At 49.1% G+C, this 24250-nt stretch overlaps 1 protein-coding gene across 1 annotated transcript; it reads right to left on the bottom strand.

Annotated features, from left to right (window-relative positions):
* Positions 1-4126: 4126 nt before the first annotated feature.
* On the bottom strand, positions 4127-20768 carry LOC119112961 (trypsin-1). Its single transcript, XM_037237262.1, has 9 exons — positions 20714-20768; positions 19535-19649; positions 15091-15200; positions 14242-14336; positions 13808-13951; positions 13470-13624; positions 11889-12043; positions 10596-10719; positions 4127-4484 (listed from the first exon to the last, which is right to left on the bottom strand). Exons 1-9 carry the CDS (start codon positions 20756-20758, stop codon positions 4450-4452), a joined length of 978 nt encoding a protein of 325 aa, XP_037093157.1. The 5' UTR covers positions 20759-20768; the 3' UTR covers positions 4127-4449.
* Between the last annotated feature and the right edge of the window lie 3482 nt (positions 20769-24250).

Raw genomic sequence — 24250 nt, 5'->3', positions numbered from 1 at the left:
CTCTGCCAACAGTTGATGCTTGCAGTTTCAGAGAAGACATTGCCTGTGGCTGACTAAATGTGGCACAAAGGCAAAATTTCTGGTATATTTTGATGATGGTCATTTTAAATACAACCCACTTTCTTTCTCATTTATAGTCAAACATTAGGATCACAGCGTTTATGATGTACTTTGCCTTTTTCGGTAGTACCTCAATCACTGCTGTCTAAGCGACGTCACTGGTACTGGCCCGACAGTGCTTTGCATTAGATGAGACTTCTGACATTTTAAGTACACTACGTATGGGTCAAATTTAAAGAATGACAAAATACAGAATGCAGTTTACTTAGTACTTACGGGTTAATGCTGGGTCAGCATCGCAACACAGCGAGCTTTTGTGAGCTGCATTGCTGATTGGTCGGGACAGGTCGGGCTGCGGGCTGACATTTTGGAAAAAGTTGCGTCTCTAGTCCTAACACCCACAGTCGCGCACGCTTCCTCGAAGCGGTTCGCCAATCCCGTAAGCACATCAGACGGTATCATTATTGTTCACGTGGCCAAGCCAGACGCGGCAAATAAACCTCTGAGTTTTATACTGAATGTCATCCATAGAGCTCCCAGGAGCCTTCGTGGACTTTTGGTGCCAGCGACCATCCTATTGTTTTAACGTGTTGGCCTCCCACATAAGTGGCTTATGCCCTCAGCACTTTAGTTTGGAGTTCCACAAAGCATCAGCTGTCCGCTTCCTCTCGCATAACATTTTGGAAACGTACTCGAGTTTGGTTATCGGCACGCATAAGTATATTTGCCTTTTTCCCCAGCTTCACCTTAAATCATTCTCAAGTTAACTTGCACTTGTGGGCAATTATTAGGTTACATTACCCTCAACACCCCATTACTGGTTTCTTGTATCTCTTACCTTATTTATGTCACAGTACTTTACCTTTTTCGAAATCTGCCGGAATCATTTCCGATAATGTCTAAGCGTTTCATACCACACCAGAAAACAGCTTAAATTTTGAAAATTTTTACAGGCATTAATTATTGGCTCGAGGTCTCACGAGTCCAATGAAATAAACGATGATGGAAAAAGAATGCATAGAACTGAGGAAGAACGGTGTTGCCCTATTTACTAGCGTGAATAACATTTAGCAAAGCCTTCTCGTGAACGCCTCCAGGCTTTCCCGGAGAAGCTCAGATTCAACAAATTCAACGAGAACGTCTTGATTCGCTGTATTAGCCAGGAAAAACAAGCGTTGTTGTGCATGTCTTCACCTTAAATCGTCATCTCAGTCTTCTCAATATTTTCAATAATCTACAGTCTTCTCAATCAGCCACAGTCAACATACAGTCTTCTAGTATATTTTATCAAACGGGTAATTATCTTACTGTCCTGTATGTTGCTAGATACAGTGTATAGCGCATATGTCTTCGGTTCATATTGCACGTTATAACTCGATAACAACGTAACCAACGAGCTGTGACTTACGTGCTGTCAACCTTAGTGTACGTTTCGGGAGCCGATCCCCAGACCCTTGGCACGCTCTTTGCTTGTAGCTCAGATGCACGGAAACGATGTACGGTTTCTCATTCACAGAAAATGCGAATTTCAACCCAGCCACCACTGCTTACCATGCGCTGTAACATTAGCCCTGTTGACGTTGGAGAATAAATAGGTTGCCAGGTTGGAACAAGCTCCCATATGGTCATTTGTATCCATCTTGATCATTGAAAGTTCTTCGCTGGTGGTTGGTTAGGTTTAGTTTCAGTTGCCAGGAGGTTGCTGGAAGCTGTGTGTGCACGAGGGTTAAGCAGCAAAAGCGCCACGTTTAGCGTGACGCCGGTTGTTACACTTTTGCCGTTGGTATTGTTGTGGTGTGCCGTAGTATTGCGTAAGTTGTAGCTGAGAACACAAAATTGGCATGAATTTTCCTGAAGGCGGATAAGGTTTTTTTATTATAGGCACTTCAATGTGATGACACAACGCTGCACACCCCGACCCGAGAGCACCACGTTACCAGCACCGCGGATGCACAGAAACAAAAACAGAAAGCCCTACAGCTGGCCAGCTTTGGTGCCTATCTGACAACACTTTCAATTATCTGTGTAAGCAGGACCATCGTGATCGAGCGACCCTATAGAATCGAAAGTCAAGGAATAAATATAAATTGATTGCAATGACTTCAGTGACTGGCGGGTGATTGGAAAGAAGTATTCCCGAAAATAATTTTTCCGACATTATGTTTATGCCATAACGTCATGACACCACTAGTAAATGCTTGCGTGACGTTTTTCCCCTTTACGTATACATTCACTCGCAGTTTGCTTTCCCTTTTTAAAAGTTCGCTTTCTTTGCCTTCGATTAAATTTATGGAGTGGCATGACTGCCCACCATTTAGAAGCGGTCAAATGCGCCAAGCCACACCAAACCACCACCAGGGTCAATGTTAGCGAAACTTCCAAGCGCCTAACCAAAAGGACTGCATTACCCTGAGTTGTTATTTTTAATGCGGTACAATCAAAATATTGTCAAACTAAAGATTTATAAATACTACACAAACTACAAAAGCAGAAAAATCATGTAGCGTGAGCTGACCTGATCCTGATCTGACGTTACACTGACCTGACTCGGCCTCGACTCTCCACCTTTGCGTATCACGTCATGATATGGTTATGGTTTCCAAGAACACGCCTGTGCGTTCGATGTTGGTTTCAAGGCTTTAGGACCACTACTCCGCGTACCGCGTGGCACTGAATTCCAGGTGCACCTTTCGGGATCTGTGGTATCAGCAGCCATCTGGCGGCTGTCGGCTCAGCGATTCCTGAATGTGATTGGCCACGGTTATTGAGTGGCGTTTGAATCTCCCCGATTCCGAATATTGTACACTGAGGTACAAGGAAAGGAGCCACTATGAGCCCTCAGGCGGTCACGAGCGACAAAGTACCCGGGTAATGTCGTGTTCTACCCCAAAGACGGTTAGGTGCATGGCAAAATACTGATACACTGACCTCGGAGGACGAACTTTTAGAGTGCATCCTCCTGCAGGCGATCGCGCATCAAGCAGTTGAGGGACAAGGAAAGAGTTATGAAGTTCAGGGCTGAACTTTTTGTTTTAATTGCTGATTGATACAATGTATTTTAATTGCCCTGTTTCCCCTCAGTTTGAGATGATTGTACCAATGTCATTTATAGTTTCATAGCACCACGCCAATTATTCAAACCAGCGCATCGATGTCTGAAAATTACAGACTCTCAGTACATCAATGAGATACTGATTAAACGGCAGTATCAAACCATCGGTGTGACGCAGCATGAAAACAGACATTTCCTGTAGTGTTCATGCCCACTTCCTGTACTGAAGCCGCCGAGTGTGTTTAGGATCGAAAGACACTACTATTTTAGAACATTTAGTCACTGGTGTGATCAAAGGCAGGTTCTAAAAGTGCGTTGATAATGGAACCCCGTTTAAAACATGTGTCTTTAAGGCAGGCTGAAACGTTTTAAAGGTCAATTCATGCACACATCACTGAAGAGCCATGATGAATCAAGCATACTTGTGGAGGCCTGGAAAGGACAGCTCCAAATTATGGACGAATTAAGCAACGCAAGGCCGAAAGCGAACAAGGTTGCTGATTCTTCTGCCTTAGGAGTGGTAATGGTCGGGCTGAGTCCTGCTTGGACCCGGCATTGTCTCAGGATTCACGGGGTGAGGCGGTGGGCCTTGTCATGTTCAACATTGTCATTCGGCATTACGCTGCTTCAGGCATAAAGTCAAATTTCGGGATTGTTTGGAGGACAAGCTATCTCCCAGTCCTTTCTCAAATACGCCACCTCCAAATGCCATCGGGAAACAGCACCCTAAAATAACATTCATCCATTGCGACTTCGGGCTCCGTCGATTCCCGTTCAGGTAGTGGCCGATATGGACCTCTATTAGACGCAGAACAAGATATTGTTGACTCACGCCAGGGTATCCGCACGATTTCTATTCACGCACTTCTCTCAACCAATAGTCATTGGTCTGGAAACAGCATGCTTGCATTATCCAAGCTATTCATGACATCTCCAAGCTGCCTGACGGGTAGCTCGAAATAATAGCATTGCAGACCAAACAGCCAATCCGGTGTTTTTCGTTTATTGCTGAATTCCAGACACCTTAAATCATGGTGGACAAAGTTTGTGCTACATTCCTGATTTTGGAGAGGGCTTGACAGCTCGAACTGCATGGTCGTCGGCCTCGGAAAAGATCATGCACCAATACGTTCAATGCCAGCAGCGCTCGACCTCCACCAAATTAGTTGGCAACACTAAAGGCCACCTCGTCTTGCTAGTGGTCGCGCTGTCCGAGGCAGACTTCCCTGTATTCCGGGTCAACGGCTTTGAACATTGCTCTCCGGATCACGTCAGCGCCGGAGGGCCGGCTTGCCAGCCGGCCTGTTTGGATGTTCGCCTCGATCCAGCTGATTTGCTTAGTAGATGTTTGCCTCGATCCAGTCGGCGAAAGCTGTGAATGCGGGCGGAAGCGAGCAGTGATTCAGAATGGTGCTCACTTGATGGCAACGTCCTACATGCGTTCGGGCCTGCTGGGTGAGGACGTTATCAAACATTCGTAGACGATTGACAAGGATGGGGCATATCCACATAAAGAATGCTGTTTCGAGCAGATGATAAGATTCGCGAATTTTAAGAGCTGATTAACATGACTCACTTTGGATAAAACTATCGGGAAACTGTTTTGGCGTTGAAACTCTCGCGCAGAGACGATGGGATGGCTCGTCACGCTGCTCTTTTTTGCAAGTGAACTATGCTATATTTTTATGCACAGAAAGTGTAACATGAATAATAATTGTGCAAGAACTACACTGGCGCGATTCACGACAGTCTGACCCCATGTTTTTCGTTTATTCGTCCATATGATCATAGGAATGGGTTGTGTTACCACGTGGCATTTCCCGCACCAATATCAACGTGACAGCTCTCTATCATGCTTCACGACACTGCCCAGTCCTACAGAATGGCCCGAGTGTGCTGACTGTTCCACGAGTTACCCGAATTTGCTGCTGCAGACTAACTTTTGGGGGCCATGGAGTCCACCCGGCCAGGGGAGGTTTGGTCGCTGAGGTCGGCCGCATCAAGCAGCCGCCGGGCGGGCGGCACGAGCGACCACCAGGGAAAGAGCGGCCTGTTTAGAGGTGCGGTGTGGCGGCCCGCGGTTCTACAGACACGGATATGGTCTGGAGTGAAGCCACGTTAATGTGGGTGGTGGCACATTTGGTAGCCGGGAGAGAGCTATAGGGAAGTGTGGCGATGGGACGTGTGCCAGGGCAAACGGTGCCAGTCAATAATTTGTTTATGTTTGTCAGGATGTAAAGGGCACAAGCTTTGGCGAACCTGGATACAGCGGTAAATTACCACGCCCGTATTCTGTATCTTCAAGAGAAATGATTATCGCAAGCACATGAACATGCAAATTTGGTTTCGTGCAGTACTAAGCAACGTTCTGTGCTGCAGAACGATTAAAACGTGGAGGATAGTTACCCTCCAAGTGCGCGTTAACGCCCTGGCAAGACATGAGCTGCACCTTTATACGGGACAAAAGTTTCGTTGACGTCCTGATCAGGGGCGGTACAAAGTGTGCTTTCTGTCACAGACCGAATTTTTGCAGGCGAAATGTTCGCCAGAAGCGTAACGCGATACCACATAACACAATGATAATGAAGCCCATGCCCAGTACCGTCATCAGGAATCATCCTTTCACCGAAAGCCTCATTCATTAGCACAAGCTGCAGTATCACGTACACAACCAAAACGCTTATTTATATCATGAACACAATCAAAACGCTTATTTGTATCATGTACACAACCAAAACGCTTATTTACCCAATTTCCTGTAACTAATGTCAGGATAACTGCTACTCCCAAGAAAGCAGGCGCACTGGCCTTAGGCTATGGGATAATCCACGGCTGTATCTGGTCTCATTGACCGTGAAGAAAACAACGAAGGACCTCGGTAGCCGGGGCAGCTGAATCCATGGCACAAGTCGAGCGGGTGACAGACAGCACCTGGGGATTAAGACCAATGCGCGGGCCTCCGAGAAACCACGCCCGGCTATAAATCACGCGTGCCCTTCGATTCCTATCCAAACCGCCATCAAACTCTCCATCCTATCTTAAACATGCTGCAAGCCTGGCACGACATGTGCGGCCTGGTGGGCGTCTTTCGCTGTGCGCAAGCAACTAAATTGCATTGAAATTTGCTTATGACTTCACAACAGGCCGCTAGTTCTTTCTGAACAACATACTCACCCTGACAGGAGGGGATGAGAGGAGAGGGGCGGTGCGACCCCCACCCCCGTAAGGTGTTGTGGAATGAAATGCGTTACGAATGAAGTCCAGGTAAGGCCATGGAAGCGCGCTATAGCATTTTGTCTCGGCCGTCACCAAAACCGTCTGCCAAAAGCATTTTTGATACCAAGTGTCACGCAAAAAAAAACACATTTTTGTCGCCAGCCTCATCCATCAAGTCGGCAAGTTTTGCCACCCTTGATCCTGATTGCGAAATTCCCATGCGCTCTTTGAAATTTGCGTTATAACGGAACCTAGGGACATCTTTATTCACTTTTCACGACCAGCAACTAACCCCGAAACACGTCAGAAAACCTATCTACGTCAAGAAGCGCAGGAGTTGGCCAGGCTAAAAACCTTTCAGTCATTTCGAAATTGTATTTTGTCCTCACACACCACCTTCGAAAGCGCGGGAAGGACTGGCACACCGGGGGTGCAGTCGCTGAGCGTTTGAGATATGAGGTTCGATTCAACGCGCTGCCGTCCTTCCCCAAGGTGAGAGGGACGCCATATAGGGCGTCGTAAAGCTCCAATGGCAACGACGGCTTGATCAAAAATGGCGTGAGGGAAGCACTTTTCGGGTCTTCGTGGGCACGTTTACTGTCTCCCGACGCGTTAGAGCTAAAGGCCGACCATTGACCATCACCTACTGTATAGGATGACAGCTAGCCGGCAGGCGGAAATGCCGTTTCTCTGCTCACGTCTGCCGGCGTTGCCAGCGACGCCGCGGCCTCGCGATTGTTGGTTCTCTCAGGATGCTTAATGGATGAGATCAAACCGCCCCGGGCACCTGGCCTCTACTTCGGCTCAATACGAGGCAGACACGTGTAGCCAGTGCGGTTTAACCAGGACTGCCATCTAGCGACAGCCGATCTAACTAAGCATTTATCTCATTGCGGCCCGGCGCGGAGCGCGCGACGTTTCGAGAGCGACACAACGGTTGGCGCAAGAGGCACTGATCGTGCCTGCAAGCAGAGGCAGCAGGATGCAGAGATGAAGCTACACCGTCATTGCGAACTCCATTCCACTATATGTTACATGCCAATCGTGTGAACAGAATCGTTCATGGGACAAATGAACGACTGCTCGGTTCCAAAACCCTCGCAAAACACAGCACCGTGACAATTAGCCGATCACATTTGTTTTGACATAACCCACCAACCTTCGGCAAAAGCCCCACGTCCCAACGCCGGCTGGTGTATTAACTACAGTGCCAGGCTACTGTGTGGGCTGTGGGCTGACCGAGCCGGGTGTCGGCGTGGTCTGGTTGTCCCTGCTTGGACCGGTATTAGCCGCGTCACAACGGAGGACTGCTTAACATTTTTACACGTCAACTTGCCCCCAGTAAAATGTCATGCGGGCGCAGTCAACGACCAGGTGTTTAACGAGTAAACAGGCCACCGCTACAAGTGACAAGCGCCGCGTGGGAGCGCGTTTTTAGACACGAGAGGAAATACTGTTAACAGGACACCCTGGCCACAACTACGATGAGTTGTATAGCTTTGCTGCGGCCACACTGGTCGCAAGCGTGTAGGGGGTAAGGCAGCACTCTGCATCCGGCTGGAGACCAATGGGTGGACAGCGAATGGAGAACAATCACGACCATCTGAGCTCTCCTCGCGATCTGAGCTACATGCTAGCTACACCAAAAGCGAAACTAGTGAGCAGCAGTCTATGGAGGGTTAGTTAAATTTCAGCCAGAGGCAGCAGCTACTGTGTATTTTTTACCCTGCAGTGACGTACCATTTTAGTAAAGGTTATAAGCACGTTTCACATTCTACTTAAATATTGTCATTCAACGTAAAAAAATGACAGCAGGAAATGGTGCTCCATTTTCTCTGAGCAACAAAGCCCGCTTTTCCTAGGTCACTGGCCCATTCACCCTCCGAAAATGAAGCTTCCAGAAGAGAAAAAACCGAAGCCAAAAATTAAGCACGCTTAATATTAAGGAGAAATTACAAGTAGAATCAAAATGGAAAAGAACGCTTGAAACTATGTCCTACGACGCAGACATCGCGGCCCAATTTGGAGCACTTTTCCTGGTAGAAACTTACGGCGACATACCATTTTAGGGGCAGGGTAGTCATGTCGGCACACAAAAACCCGGAATGCATCTGTGCGAGCGCAAACAGCCAGCTTTCATAATCACTGCCCGACTACGCAATCTGACGCTAAATCCCATCCCATGTCTGCATGTAAGCGAATGCGTCGTTTAAAGGAATGCTGCACATTTAAACATATTGAAGCTCAAACTCTGTGCTCCTCAACACGTCATTGTTTGATTACATCACACAATACACAACACTGATTGAGAGCCAATTGACTGCAACTGTATCTGGAAATCACGTTCTCGAAAACCACATATGGACCGACTCCACAATTACGTTTTTCTTGGCCATGATTGCCGCAGGGCTGATGAAATGGCGGGATTTAAATGACGTTATTATGGCGTCATGAATGCCTTGGTGACCTTGAAGCAGTCCCCCGAAATATTCGGCACATCTTCGTGGGCGCGCAGCTCGGAAACTAAAGGGGTTTCGGCCTTGAGAAGGGCGGAGCTGTAAAATGTCCCGAATGTACTTCAAGATGGCTTTTTCAGTTCAAAACCCCGTACAAATGTGAAGCACTCCCTTAAATGGCGTCAGAAAATAGCAGGAACATTTCATGATAGATCGAAAAGTGCACGACACCCAGATCTCTCAGATCATGACTTAATTGGGTTATAGGGTAGCCATCAGCGATGAAGTCACATGTGACAGTTTTAAATCTTTCAATTACACTGTTTCTAACTTAAAGAATTCGGCAATTTGTTGCAATTGCAATTTGTTGAGTTGCAAAATAAACTATTTCACTGTGCCTTTTACCTTTCTCCTTCTTACCAAAATGAGCCTCTTTCACTGCGTTCTGTCTTTTTACAAGCTCATAGACAAACCGTGCAGCCTTTCGCCTGGCTCCCGGCGGCAAAGACAAAACGAGGGGGCCAAGCTTGATCCAGGATGGCGGCACTGACCGATCGTATAGAAGTACAGAGTGCAGCGGTTCCAGGTCAGGAGACATTTGAATCAGGACCCAACAATTGCCGTCACTGATGCTGGCTGTTGTCATACCCCCCCCCCCCCCCCCCCCCTCTTCCCGGAGCTTGCCACCGCCTGTGCGGCGGCACGCGCGGGGAATACTGCGTCGGCAGCCGACTCCGGATGGCGTGAATGAAGCGTAAGCCTGTATTGCGGTATTTTTTCCAATCCTTGCCAAGCCGATAACCGCCTTTTACAAATGGCTCATAGGGTTCAATCTACTCTCTTTCGCATGCAAAGGAGAAAAGATTCGAAATTGTGTTGGGAAGTTCTCTGCATGCGCTACTAGTGTTCAAAGTGTAGCAAGCAATGTTGCTTTTTTCAATGACGATTCCAAGCACGACACACACGTAGGCTGAAAGGTTTTTGTAATGTTGTCAGATAAAGCTTTTTACGGATTTCTTCCATCCCAGTGAAAAAATCGCTGTCGAGCGTACCCTTCAACCACACAACCCGAAAGTGCCGGAAGCCGTAACTAAAAACCACTCAATTGAAAGACCTGAAACTGTCAGACGTCTTCAGCACCGCTGACAACCCTAGTGGCCCATTTATCCGTAATGATGTCGATTCAATCCAATCCGAAAGATGAGGCTGCAAAATTGGCCCTTCGATCTGCCTATTTGTCGTGGAATATCCTAGCAAGTGATTTGATGATTGTGCACATGGCATCTAATTATCTTGTAAACTTGGTCTGAATGCTTGTGCGCTTTGAAACATAACATAAACGGTTTAACTAATTGGCAAGAACACGGGCGGGCCTAAGAGAATGAAATGGCAAGTACCTTGATTCCCTAGATGTTCATCTACTCCTGTGTTTTATTGGTAATATAGTTAACAGAGTGTTCAAAAGGCGACCGCAAAGGATATTTTCGCCTCTCTTCCATGTCCCCTTTCGAGTCTCCCCCGATGGCCACTGGCCAGAGACGCGGTCGTTTGCGCCCGGGAAACCTTCCCCTCCCGATGGCCACCGACCAGAAACGCCTGTAAAGACATCCAGGAAGCCCCCCCCCCCCCCCCCCCCCCCACACACACACACTTACCTCGCCCCAATGGCCATTGGTCAGAAGAGACACGTGTGAAGATACGCGGAAAGCCATTCCCTTTCCTATCCCCCCCCCCCCCCCGCCTGAAGGCTACTGACCAGAGCCGCGCGTGTAGCCCCCCCCCCCCCCCCCCTCCCCCGGGTGGCCACCAACCAGAGACGCGTGTGTAGACGCCCGGGAAGTTGGCGTGGCCGCAGCCTCTGCCAAAGCTGACAACGCCTTCCAGCACGAAAGCGCCGTCGGCCCCTGCCACCGCCAGCGGACCACCGCTGTCGCCCTGAAACACGGCCGTCGTCAGCGGTCAACGGTATGCTACTGTTGTCCTGAAACAAGGCCGTAGACGTGTCGCCTGTCGCTCTGGAACACGCCCTAAGCGCGGCCGTCACCGTCAGGGACTAACGCTGCTGCCCTGAAACACGACCGCCGTCAGTCAGCGGTCCGCCGCTGTCGCCCTGAAACGCGGTCGTCATCGGCTGTTGCCAGGGTCCGGAGATTGGTGCGGGCGTCTAGACGGCTGCTAACAGGGTCTTGGGGCGAGCGGACTAAACTCCGGAGGTATATTGCTGCATCGAACAGCAGCTGCTAAACGACGGGACAAGTGACTGTCGGGGGCTCGAGACACGTGAGTCTCTATTTCAGACGTGAGGGTGTGTCATAGTACTTTATTAATAGTACCAACACAAGGAAGAACGCGAGCCTTGTCAATGTCCGGGAGGTAGGATCATTTTGTCGGGGGAGCTGTGCAAAAACAGTGTCTTGGAAAGTTCATCAAACGATTTCCAAGTACGTGCCTTGCTTACAGGTCTATGCAGGTGCTGACAAATTACTTTACTTCGGTTTCTTTAGAGCCAGGCTTTGACCTTATTACAACGTATGCCGTTCTACCGAAGTAAGGTGACAATCGCACACAATCATCGAAAATCAAACCCGCGGCTGTTGCTGATTCTTCGATTAGTTTATAACAAGCTGACAGGTTTGCTAACTGCTCACGGACGGTCATCGTTCGGGTGTAATTCCCAATTTAAAAAAAAAACCGGCGGCCTGAGAATGCCAGTGATAATGCGCAGGGTTCTGGCCATCAGGCGATAGTACAATTAAACCTATGCATCTGCGATGCAATTGCGCATGGAGAGCTATTGCATGGCGTAATCGGACGTCGGATCTGATATCACGGACGAAGCAAAAGCGCACCGTCATGCAATGCTCAACCTCGGCTACACTTAATAACAGTGCATCGCGGTGTGCACGCCGCATGTGGTGAACAAAGAACACGATGCGAAGATATCCACGACGCGCCCCATTCCAGTCAGCGCAGACTCACTGCCGACTCAGTCTCAGCCTCTACTGCCTCACTGCCGAGGTCCACGTGCGGGGCTCCACCCCTCCCCCTCCCCCTCTCCTCCACCCCCTGCGCCGCCCGTGGCCACAGGGTCGATGACCAGATACCTGACAGGTGTCGATCTCGCCGAACTCGAAGCCAGCGCACAGCATGTTGGGCAAGATGGGCACGACATCCTGATAGGCGTAGAAACGGCGCTGGCAGTTGCGGTTGTCGATGATAGGCACCTCGCCTCGCTGCACGACCGTCGGCTGGTCAAAGGCTGCGGACGGGGGCACGTCCATGTGTCATCAAATCCTTCAGATTACTGTGGGTGTAATTGAACATCCTTGGCCTGGGCTTGACGTACTTTTAAAAATGCCTTTTAACATGTTAGGTAACCCAGTCATGGCGTCGGCGGCGTGCAGTAGTGCTGTTATGGGCATTATATTCCGCTGGAGTATCTTTACATACAGCTGGAGTATCATTACATTTACCTGGAGTATTTTACATTCAACTGAAGTATCATTACAATCATCTAGAGTAGCATTAAATTCCACTGAAGTATCATTAAAATCAGCTGGAGTAGCATTACATTCAACTGAAGTATCATTACATCCAGCTGGAGCATCGTTACATTCAGCTGGAGCATCATTACATTCAGCTGGAGTATAATTACATTCGGCTAGAATACCACTGCATTCAGCTGGAGTATCCTCGGTCACTGCGTTGAGCAGGCTAGGATCTGATGATAAACACCCCTGGGCGTAACTCGCGCGGGTGCGCGACGATGAATAGCCGCTCCAGACGCATCACTTCGCAAAATGTACTCCCTCGGACCGTCCCACCCAGCTAGCCCGAGATCCGTAACAGCAGTCAATACTGAGCTGGGTGTCATCAGTGTTTTGTGTCTGTTATCAGTTATATAATTATGGATGTCGTGTACACTAAAACTGTTGTTACTGCCATATCGTGCACAACATTTGCTACCTTACACGAGAAGTGTGCTAATATTTCACTTTCTCTGAGCAGTAATTACAGCCTCCGGGATGTGGAAACCCTTTTGTACCTGATTATACCTCAAACACTGTGATGACAGTTTGCACTTCAAAATGAGATGCAGGTGTAATTTGTCTCTTTTGGCCTGAACTTGATATATTTTACAAAGCCTTTTAACATGTTCGCTAGCCCAATTAGGCCAAACAATGTTGAACGCCAACGTAAAAAAAGCTTCGTTTTGGCGTGTCAAAGTGACGCGACCCCGTTTTGCCGTGGAAAGGCATCTCCGTGTTTGGCCAGACCGGCGTCCCCGTGTTGGCCCAGACCAGCGTCCCTGTGCTGGCCCAGATCAACGCCACCGTGTTGGCCCAGACCAGCGTCCCCGTGTTGGCCCAGACCGGCGTCCCCGTGTTGGCCCAGACCAGCGTCCCTGTGTTGGCCCAGATCAACGTCCCCGTGTAGGCCCGGACCGGCGTCCGCGTGTAGGCCCAGACCGGCGTCCCCGTGTAGGCCCAGACCGGCGTCCCCGTGTTGGCCCCGACCGGCGTCCCCGTGTAAGCCCGAACTGAAATGTCCGTGTTGGCCAGGGCCGGCATCTCGGTGTTGGCCCGGACCGGCGGGTCTTGGCTTGGCTTCGGCCAGCGCCTGCGTGCAGCCCTGACCGGAGTGGCCGGGCTGGGCCGGGCCGGGCGGTGCCGGCCGATACTCACTCTCCTGCTGGATCAAGCCCCAGCCGGCGATGACCGCTGTCTGGCCGACCAAGCAGCTGGCAGGGTCCGTGATGGTACACGTCCTGTGCGGCAGGCAGATCGGCAGCACCGCCGACGACGCGTCGTAGAAAAGGTCCTCCATCGAGGACGAAAGCCTGTGGAGGGCGGGCACACGCGCGGCTCACCGGCACGTGGGGACGCGAGCGAACGTGGCAGCATCGAAACAAGTCTGGACGCGACGGCTCCGGCGCGGGGCCCACCACGCTTCCAATGAGAAAAACGAGTAAGGTGCAAAAGACAGCATCTCCCACCTGAGCTCCCACGGCCACCTCTCTCACCTGAGCAGGGCGATGTCATTACTGGAGATGTAGGGGATGTAGTCCGGGTGGATGATGATTTCGGCCACTTTGAACCGCACTTCAGACGGATCCGCCTCAGTCGTGTGTTTGTTCACCAGAATGTCCAGCTCGTCGGCGTCAAAACTGCGCGGCACGATGCCCACAGCACAGTCAGTGACGAAAAAGCACACGCAAGCCATGCAAACTGACATACGATCACCATGCAAACGGACGTACGATAGTGGACACGCAGCTGCCTTGTCGGCATTTGTTGGCATAGCAATTTTATTATGAATATAACAGCTCGTGAAATGTAACCTTACCAGCTCACTTCAGTGTTTCAGGGAGTCCAGCAGCATGCACGTCCCGTTACCTTGTGGAGAAGCACCCAACCATTACCTGCAGCACCCCCAGCGGCAGGCAGTGGCACTCACATGCGAACGCAGTGGGCTGCTGTCACGACGAAGAACTCGCTGACCACTGTGGCCATGCAGAAGACGAACGGGTCGTCGCGCGCAGTCATAGCCGCCTGCAGCAGATGGACACACGTCAACACTGTGGCCATTTTCGTGCTGGTCGCTGCGTAGTGAGCTTTTTTGAGCAGAGACGCTCTCAGCGGACAAACCTTTACAAGCCGCGCGTCCGGAACGCCAGACAGCGGAGCAGCCGGCTCTCTCCTTATCACTAAGAAAGAACATTGTCCGAGACTTGCTTTTTTAAGTGAGCATACCTTATTCTGATGATAATCGATCTACAGTACACTGGGAGGTGCTGGATAAGCGACGTTCTAAAAAAAAGAAAACATTGGCTAATGCCTATGTTGACAACAATGGACGTTTCGAAGCTGAGTTCATGTTCACGACTGGCCATGAGTTCAGCTGGTATAATAAAGGTAGATTAATACCGGAATGAGACCTTCCAACTTTTAATGTCGGAAAACCAAGAGCCTGCTTCCCACGTAATATTAAGTTCTATCGTTTTACTCCCACGCAGCACACGACCTACGCTACCCGCCGGCCGAGCTGTGCGAGCGCAGCGCTGGCCCGCGGAGTCCCACGCAGCATGTGGCCGTACGCTTCCGGCCGGCCGAGCTGTGCGAGCGCAGCGGGCCCGCGGAGTCCCACGCAGCATGTGGCCGTACGCTTCCGGCCGGCCGAGCTGTGCGAGCGCAGCGCGGGCCCGCGGAGTCCCACGCAGCATGTGGCCGTACGCTTCCGGCCGGCTGAGCCGTGCGAGCGCAGCGCGGGCCCGGGCTCCGCTGCAGTCCGGCCTCGCCCACTTACCAGCCAGGGGTACTCCCCGGGCAGGGCGTCCGTGCCGCCCGTGATGCGGCTTCCGGTGCCAGAGATGCCACACGCGACGCTCCGGGGCTGCAGGAAGCCGCTCAAGCCATCTGTCTCAGAGGGGGGCGCGTCGGATTGTCAGAGTCTTAAGCCGGCCTCAGGCACAGCTGCCTCACCGCCCACTGGCTGATGCACGGCAGCCTCAGGCACAGCTGTCTCACCGCCCACTAGCTGATGCACGGCAGCCTCAGGCACAGCTGTCTCACCGCCCACTAGCTGATGCACGGCAGCCTCAGGCACAGCTGTCTCACCGCCCACTAGCTGATACACGGGGTTTGCATGCACACTGATATGATGACTGACATTTCTGTATGCATTTGTTGCTTTCATGGCACAACCCTGGCAGGTGACGTCAGTTCACTTCCACGGAATCTACCACCAACACCATTCCAGATAATGTCCATCGACGCTGTCCACCGCCATTCCAGATAATGTTCACTCCGTAAACGGACTCTTGGGGTAGCACCGGAGGGGGATTTTGCATCGGTTTTCACTAGACGTGGTAAAATCAATGCCCAAGATCAGAGAGCCTATTAGGGCACCGACAAACCAGCTGGTAACTTCTCTGGCTCAATCTCCATAAATCCCCCTCGGCGACCCGTATCCAGTTTCGCAAATTTGTGCAGCCTGTTTAATTCAGTTAATTAACACTGTCTGATTAGCACCACATGGGAAACATTCCGGGCTGCTCAGTGCTACATTTTTGCGGTTTCCCGCGCGAAAAAAACCGTCATCAGTGGTGCAGTTTCCTGCTCAGCTGGAAGGCTCATCCAAATCTGAGAAAAAAATACATAATATTTAAGAAGGCCGCTATGGGTTCGTTTTAGGTGAATTTCGGTGATGATCTTGTCCTGCCCAATTCCTCCCGCAGATCAACTGAGAAACTACGCCCCCGATCCTATTCCCCCTTGATTCGTATATGGCTTTCTACATTTTAAGTTACGAGTTCTTATTTACAAAAATCGACCTTCGATATGCCAACAGGTAATGGTTGAACAATTCCATCATGGTGGCATCTATGTTCGCCAAGCTTGACATGCCAAGCTGTGCACATGGTCATGAGTAAATAAGTTTAGGCAAAAAAGGCACTCAAAAGTAATCGTTTGTTGTAATGGTAAGTTTCCACGCCTCAGGTGGTGCCTATGGTCAAGACTGAATCAAAAAAGCTAAACAAAACATTAAAAGGGATGTTCCACATTTCATAGTACTGGAGCAAGCATCATATGGGATGAATAAGCTCACTTATAACTATTGGTATACTTTTAAGTGGAGATGCTGCTCCACACAACACAGTTTCTCTGTTTAGTAACCATGCTCCTCAATACGTCATTGTTTGATTACGTCATCGTGTCATCCTGAACATTGACTGAGAGCCAATTGTCGGCCGTTATATCTGGAAATCGTACTCACAAGCGCCAGACATGAACAGCTCGATAATTATACTTTCCTTAGCTGTGATCGCCGCATGACCAATAGAAAGGCAACATTTGAATGACGCCATTATGGCGCAATGGATGCCAGCGTGACCTCCAAATAAGACTCCCGAAGTAGTGTACACATCTTAGTGGGCGTGTAGCTCAAAAACTAGGAAGCAAGGCTGGATCAGAGTGTTAATCAGGATCGAGATATTGTGTATTTAATCAAATCGGGATTATGATGAGAATCTTCAAAACTTTACGAAGGGCAGGGCTGTGATATGTACTGAATAATCTTTACGACGGCTGTTTCTGTCCAAACCCCGCGCAAATTTGGGGCACTCCCTTTACGAAACTGAAATGCGCAACCTTTGACCACCTTGTTTTGCTCAAAGTTGTCAGTCCGCGCGCAGCCTCATACATACATACGCGCAGCCTCAAGCATCGAGTTTTGTTAACATAGCCGATGCCTGCATACAGACGTCGCTTAACCAGTACCTCCTGACATACCGAAGTTCAGTTATTGACAGCATACGATCTCCCAACTTATAATCCGTAAAAGACCGTTGGCTTAAGATCGTTCTTGCTTACATCAAGTAAAACTGCATTAAGTAAAATTAAAAAAGTAAGAATTAAATAAAAAGTTGGTACCTTACATTGATGAGCGCATCAGTAGACAGGAGTTCAGGAATAGAAGGGGGGGGGGGTCAGGGGTCAGGTGGTCTCAGCCCCAATTGCAAGAACATGTAGCAATGCTGCTATGAATGTTGACGAAATAAGTAGCTCAGAACGGCTGCCCGTCCTCCAACCTGGGAAAGATTCCGTAGCACATTTCAGTATGCATGGTCCCTGTCGTTCGACAGCACGCGTTGTACTGCAGTCGCACGGTGCGACCGCAGTGGACTTGGCTCAGTTATCGCCGGTGACTGCGTAGTCGTGTGGATGCACAGTTCGGGTTCTGTAGCCGATTTTCGCTACCGCTGACCAATTGCAGTAGTGTTCGTCTGCGACGCTCTGTGACATGGTAGTCAGGTCTAGTGGTGACTAGGCCCAATGCCCGATTGGATCATTGTGAACACTGAGAAACGCAACATAGCGCGATCAGTTGTGGATCTTTTCACACGCAGGATGCGCACTTACTGCCTGTCATTATGGCCATGTTCCAGAACCTGTTACGGTGCCTAGAGTGTATGTAGCCGTCCCATCAACTGGGTTCAGCATAGTTTTCTACAGCCACTACATAATTCTTTTACCAAAAAATTGCTCCCACCTAAGCGTGTAATTTTGCAACGCACTATCATCTTAAGACACTTGATTTTATGAATCTTGGTTGGAGGAGTTTCAAAAGCGGTCAGCAGTCATGCGACTGCCTCAACACCTCTTATTTAAATATATAATCTGAACCTTTTGAATGAGTGGATTTCTGGGATCAGAGCTCACACTAAGCAGTGCTTGCTCTGCAAGCCCTAACCCCCACTTTCCGATTGCATAATTCCAGGTTAACGGCAGATCTTGATGGCAGAAAGTTTATGGTGCCGCAATATTTGGCTCGGTTCGCTCTGCTCTCTACCACTACCTGACATTTCGCGTGGCCGCTCGCGCCACCGCCAATAGGCTATACCTGTCAATGGGAAATAGCGAGTGCCAGAACCAACTCCAACCCATCCCGGCACGGTTGGGTTGATCAAAAGGCAGGCGCTTTGACGAACTGAGCCATCGTGACGGACAAAGTGATACAGGGTCAGTTAGACACTTGATACTTGCCACGCAGCAGTTCAGCACACCCACCTTTGTAACATTCTCACAGCTTACAACGAAGACGAAATCATTGGCTGCATATTTTCCATTTCATCTGGACGGGAGGGAAACCTTTGTTCCCAAATTGGGCACCAGCCCCCCCCCCCCATCCCCAGTTTGAAATGAAGCTAGGGGCAAAATCTGGGAGTAGCCCATTTGTTGGAAAATCTTGGGGGCAGGCTCTGTTGTTTTTCAGCGCTCTGCTCCCCCCCCCCCCCCCTCTGCAACTTAACAGCGGCATAGTCTTGCAAAACTATGCCCTTGTTGCAGGCACACCATCCTGCATCGTGCCAACTTGTGAAGAACGTCAGCAACGGTCTAAGGGCTGCTTAATTTGATATTTTCGGTTAAATGCAAGAGAAGAGGATTGGTGATAATCTGTATGTAGTTCACATTTTACAGGTTACGACACTACCTTGTAGACAATTTGGGAAGACACATTTACGATTTACAAAGCTGTTGCTACGTTAAGCTTATTTATTGAAAATCAAATCTAACTCGGACATCAAATCTGACTGTAGGACTGTGAAAATCAAAGTACTGTAACTGAAAATCACCTGGTCATGTGGTGCGGTCCAGGCTCTCAGATACGTAAGCCTAACTGTTAGCACTTGGTCTTGACACAGCGCTCAGTTTTTCTCAGGAACTAAATACACAAGGACATGGCCGGGATCTTGTTTCTCACTTTCGTTATCTGTATCACACAGGCATTTAACATACCCAAACTTTGTGATGTCAACAAATGACAGCCACAAATTCGGGTGGAACCAACGACTCTTGTTAATATAAGATTGCCTAACAAGTCTGTCTCAACCACGTACGACCAAAAACAATATGCACACATGCATTCATACGCTTACCTCATTTACTCCTCATACAATATTGATATATACTCACCACGAATGACGCTACCATTTAAACGTTAAACAGCTCTGTTGAAAGGTCGCTCTAGAAGTGAGATAAAGCTTCGAAGGCGCTTCGAATTGGGAGCGGCATGACTGCAATGTCAAATTCTCCTTGTGTTGATATTCCGTCTTATGCTGTCTTTGTAAACAATTATAAATGCTCTTGAGTGGCAAATAAATGATAACGATTTAACCGCACTCACAATATTGTTATTCTGCCTCAGTTGCTAACTACTCCGCTATTATGCGGAGGACCGTTGCGCTTACCCTGCGGAGGCCCGGCCAGGTCCTGAATGGCGTTGGATGCCTTCGAGTATGCATTCTGGATGGAGGGTGGGGTCAAGACCGTTCTCAGCGGCTGGATGCCACGGTACCGAACCCCCTGAAAGGATTGAGACACGCATGACTTGTGCAAATGTTGGCAACGCGGACGAACGTACTCAAAAGTTTGGTTCAGGATAACACTCTTTTCTTCTCCCAATCTGACAGTTACGAACGCGGATTCATGCTTTTTGGAATGCTCACGTTCGTCTGTATCTAGAAGCGTGAGCTTATGCTGTGTTGCATTTAATATCGTTTACTTCGTATTCCACCTTCTTTGTTTATCCCTATTTGTGTTGCGCCTTGGAGGCATTGGCTACAACCAGGATGGATCCACTACCTTCAAGCCTCATGCCCATTGTCTGTGACGTGGTCTTACAGCGGAAATATCCAGATTGTTTTATGGCAGGAGGTACAATTCGAAAACGCACGTAAGAAAGCGAAGGCGAAAGCGGGTAAAGACATCCGACGTCACAAAGCACAAGCACAAAGGGACTACCGTTGAACGGCAGAGCACAACAATACGCCTAATTCCATTTTAGTTGATATTTCTCTGATTCACTTTTGTGGGTGTCACTTTCAGCAATGACATATCATGGTACAAGCGACAGGTTTCACACGGCTATTTGGAGAAAACTTTTCTAACAGCCGTTTCCAACAATATGGAAGCTACCAAAATAATGGTGCAGTACAGCAGGAAGCCTGAAATGGAGAGTCAGTCAAGTAACTAAAATCGCTACACATCTAGACTAACCTCAGAGGAAATTCGTTGCCCGAGTACGGACAAGACCAGCTACCTCACGGGTATTTTGCGTCCTTGTAGATCGATATCATCATGAATTTTAAATGCTCAAGAACGCATGTGTATTTCTGGAAATCAGCAACTTGAAACAAAATTCAATAACACAAATGGTTGACTATCAATTTTCAGAAAATGAAATAGCATCGAATACTCTTCATTAACAGAACGCAAACAATTTCAAAAATGTCCAACCGAGTCCTTTTCTTACCACAACCAACTGAAACTGATTCAGGGAAAACTCGAGACCGGTCTTATTCTCAATCACGCCAAAGAAGCCACCGGTATTCGCATGTAAGCGGACGTGCGTGAGAGGCGCGTCTCACCTGAACAGAAGCGCAGAGGAGCAGAGCTGCGCAGAAGTACCACATCACGCCTCTGGTGCCGAGCGGGGACTGGCCTCGCTGCCGCGCCGCCTCCGAGGCGCGCGTGCAGGGGTTGATGACACCAGTTTTCCACGCACCGGTCTGCCCCCCCCCCCCCCCCCTCCCCCCCCCCACACTCTCAGCGGGAACCTGCCGCGCGGTTCGCCGCCGATCCAGCGGGCGATACCTCGGCGCGGTAAGGCGTTCGTGCGCGGTGATATACCGGAAGAGTTCAGGGCGGTGTTCCCAGTTCTACAAAAGTGTGGCTCATGGCGTGGCTTCCTGAAGATGTCTGCCCTTGAAGCTGGTGTGGAACGCTCAGCCGGAGATAAATGCTGCGTTTTTCTGATCATGTAAGTTATAATGGCGCCTCATTTCCTGAACTGGTTGCATTTGCCCTTGAACTCGGATTTAGCGTCCAGTGCCAGGGCCCTTGCTGAATCGAGGAAAGGAGCGCCCTCCCAGCATGTTTAATGTGTGGACATAGGTGACGTGGTAGTGTGGCTGGGCGATGTGATGACTTGCATCGAGCAGCGGAAACGCTGCACAGATCGTGGGTGTTTTTTAAAGCCGGGCGGTAAAATAAATGTGACCACCACAAATTCGCGGTGTTTGCTTGAAATCTTCGCGCAGGCGGGAGCATCCGTCCTCATCTCCGAAGCCTTGAAACCTATGGCATACGGGCAACGGTGATCGATCTATAAATGAACAACGATATATTGTAACGCGAAACACGCACAACATCGCAAATGAAAGCTTGTGATCATAACGTTCTTTGTTGTTTGAGATAAAATGTGGAATGGCAGTGGCGGACACAGGACATCGTCCATCTCCTTCCCCTAGATCCGCCTCTGCCACATCCTTCGTCGGTCCGCAGTTTTTGTGCACTGAACATCGAACTAATGGGCGACTAGCATGACACGAGCAAGCCGTTCATGATTTCTTTACGGAAAGAGGCATCGATTCATCGTGACATACCCTCCCTGCAAAGCCTTGGCATGCAGATTCGGCAATTTATTCTTTGACACGCGCTCGGGCGGCCGGCTGGATACCCTTTGCCCGGTTGGGGAATCAATTTGAACCTCTGTGATCTCAGGAATTAAGAGGGCTAGACGCAACCAATTTCACAGGAGGTTTTAGCCTGTACGTGAACTCCCTTAGGGCAAATTTTGAGGTTCCTAGGTCATGATCTTCGTGTCAAATAAGATCAAACAATGTCAAACTCCAAGTTGGTCCTTAAAGTGTCCCCAGAACCTAGAACCTACCTGTTCCAAGCAAAAGTTCACCTGCTCATTTGGGAGAAGTGACCTTGTTTGACCCTTTGAAAGCCATGGTCACCGAAATTATACAAGACTGCTTTGAGTTTTGCATTTGAATAACCGGCAAAGATTACGCTAGGTAGTATGTTCTTAAAAACGAAATCTTGATTCCGTTGTTCCATCAGCTTGAACGATTCCCTAGAAATTGACTTCCCCGAATTCGTGGACTGACTTTTACCTGCCGTAGGTCAGCGAGCTTACAAGGTACATCTAACTTTTTAATACCACACAATCCGCCATTCAACTGCCGACAGCTATGCTAAACTTGGCGCGGCTACGCGGTGCCGTTCGGAAACCATTCCGGAAAAACCCTCGGGGGTTCATTTGACCCTACCGGAGCGCGTGTTAACATATGCTGGGCGGATGGGTTTCGTGATGCACAATTTACTTCTAGTGATGAGCTTTTCATTTATCATTACACATTTCTTTTGCTTTCGCTCCTCCTCATCGGTGTCTGAGATTCCTTTTATTTGGGCGGGCGGGGGGAAGGGGGGGGGGGTGATGTCACTATTTACAAGGCCATGGATACAGTATATAATTGCTAACGTGTTAACCGTCACAAAAGTGGTTTGAAACACACCACATTTGACTGCTTACTAACTGTTCTGGCATTCCTCCTTCTTTTTTAGGCTTCGATTACCGTCCTGCTGGTCTGGTACCCTGACTATGTACAAGTATATCCTAATTGCCCACTTCCTCACCATCCACTGTCCACTGAAAACCGTATGGTAATAGAGTGATAGTTACTCGTGATCGTTAGCAACGCCTGCTTTATTTGAAACTGTAGAAAACACAGCTCAGGTGCCGAATGACCTAGAGGAACTCCTCTCAGCCTAGCTGTAAAGATTACACCACACACCGACGAAACCACGTTGCCACGATTTGAATTCAGTAGAAGTTGAAGGCGCCTATTTTTCACAGCGTAGCGTGGAGTTGAAGGGGACTGGGTCTGTCAGCAAGTTTTCTTAGTGAAGATACCTAGAACAATCAAGATGTATACGATGGGCGCTTCTCGACCCCCTAAAAATCCTGAATTCACGACGTATGTCTCCTTTTTGCCGCAGCTCTTCCAAAAAGGATGCACCGCAATGCGGCAACCATTATTTTATTGTTGGGCCAGTGTTGGGACCAAATCCGCCGGATTACTGCTTCTCAGCAAACTCCGAAATTAGGAGATACCCAATAAATTGGAAACATACCAAAACGTACTACAACCAAAATGAGTAGTTGAACTGCACGTACAAACGACCCGTTCAATTAAGCTACCGATGACGTTTGGGAAGCCAATCTCTATCAACGACTAGGCAATGATGTAAAGCGCTACGCGAACCATGAGTGTCAGCGGGATGCCGGAGACCAGCAATATCAAGCAGTAGCAACATTAATATTTGGTCTGGTTCGTTGGTGGGACTGTGTTTCCTTCTTCTGGTAACTCCGTCAGTGCTTGGCGGACGGAGATACGCTTTGGGCTGAACTGAAAGCCAGATAATAACCACTGCACTGATCCGCGGTTTTGATAATACGGACTGATGTGGGGGAAGGGGGAGGGGCGATTGGACTCGCGCCGTTCTCGACATAAAAGATGCCTTCAACGAAACGAGTGGTGGAAGCACACCAATGGCAGAATGACACTTCTGCCATTCTAATTTCGTTTATAAAAACGAAATTAAATTCGTTTTGATATGGGCATGTTACCGAAATATCAACGCATTTGTATTTCCATTCTCCTGGTTTTTCCCCGAAGTATAACGGTATCACTGTTGTCTTTTCTATGGTAAGGAATAAAGTTTTAGATAACTAAAAGGTTTTAGTTGGTAGAATGTACTTGAATACAAAAATCAGCAAGGTGCACATTTTAGATCTGCCTTCCTTTTTCTGACTGCAAACCATGCCAGCTCCTTGCCCTAATAAGGAGATCCAACCACGCCCCCCCCCCTTCCTCCTTAAAGTGTCTTGAGGACATTTCTGTGGGAGATTTTGCAATCGCAACTTGCAACCCAAATTTTTAGTAGCCTATGGGACATTCATTGTGCGTGTTTTGACATAAGAAATGTGCTTCTAGCTATTTTGGCCACGGAACAGTAGCGGTTTTTGAGGAATACTGCTCGGCAATCTACTGCCGGCATGGGTGGCAGACGACAACTGACAAAGTCGCGGAACGCGCGCGAACGGCATTGCT

Source organism: Pollicipes pollicipes, unplaced genomic scaffold, assembly GCF_011947565.3.
Source record: "Pollicipes pollicipes isolate AB1234 unplaced genomic scaffold, Ppol_2.1 Scaffold_7261;HRSCAF=8764_pilon_pilon_pilon, whole genome shotgun sequence".
NCBI classification, from domain to species: domain Eukaryota; kingdom Metazoa; phylum Arthropoda; class Thecostraca; order Pollicipedomorpha; family Pollicipedidae; genus Pollicipes; species Pollicipes pollicipes.
This window is presented reverse-complemented; position numbering and strand designations above follow the sequence as displayed.

Bases quoted from the DNA above. Each gene is read 5' to 3' on its own strand.
- LOC119112961 (XM_037237262.1), bottom strand. From the start codon at position 20,758: ATGTGGTACTTCTGCGCAGCTCTGCTCCTCTGCGCTTCTGTTCAG. The intron at 12,044-13,469 runs GTGAGTATCGGC...CCCCGTCCGCAG, and splicing joins GGGCTTGATCCAGCAGGAGA to CCTTTGACCAGCCGACGGTC. The intron at 10,720-11,888 runs GTATCTGGTCAT...GCCGTGTTTCAG, and splicing joins GCGAGATCGACACCTGTCAG to GGCGACAGCGGTGGTCCGCT.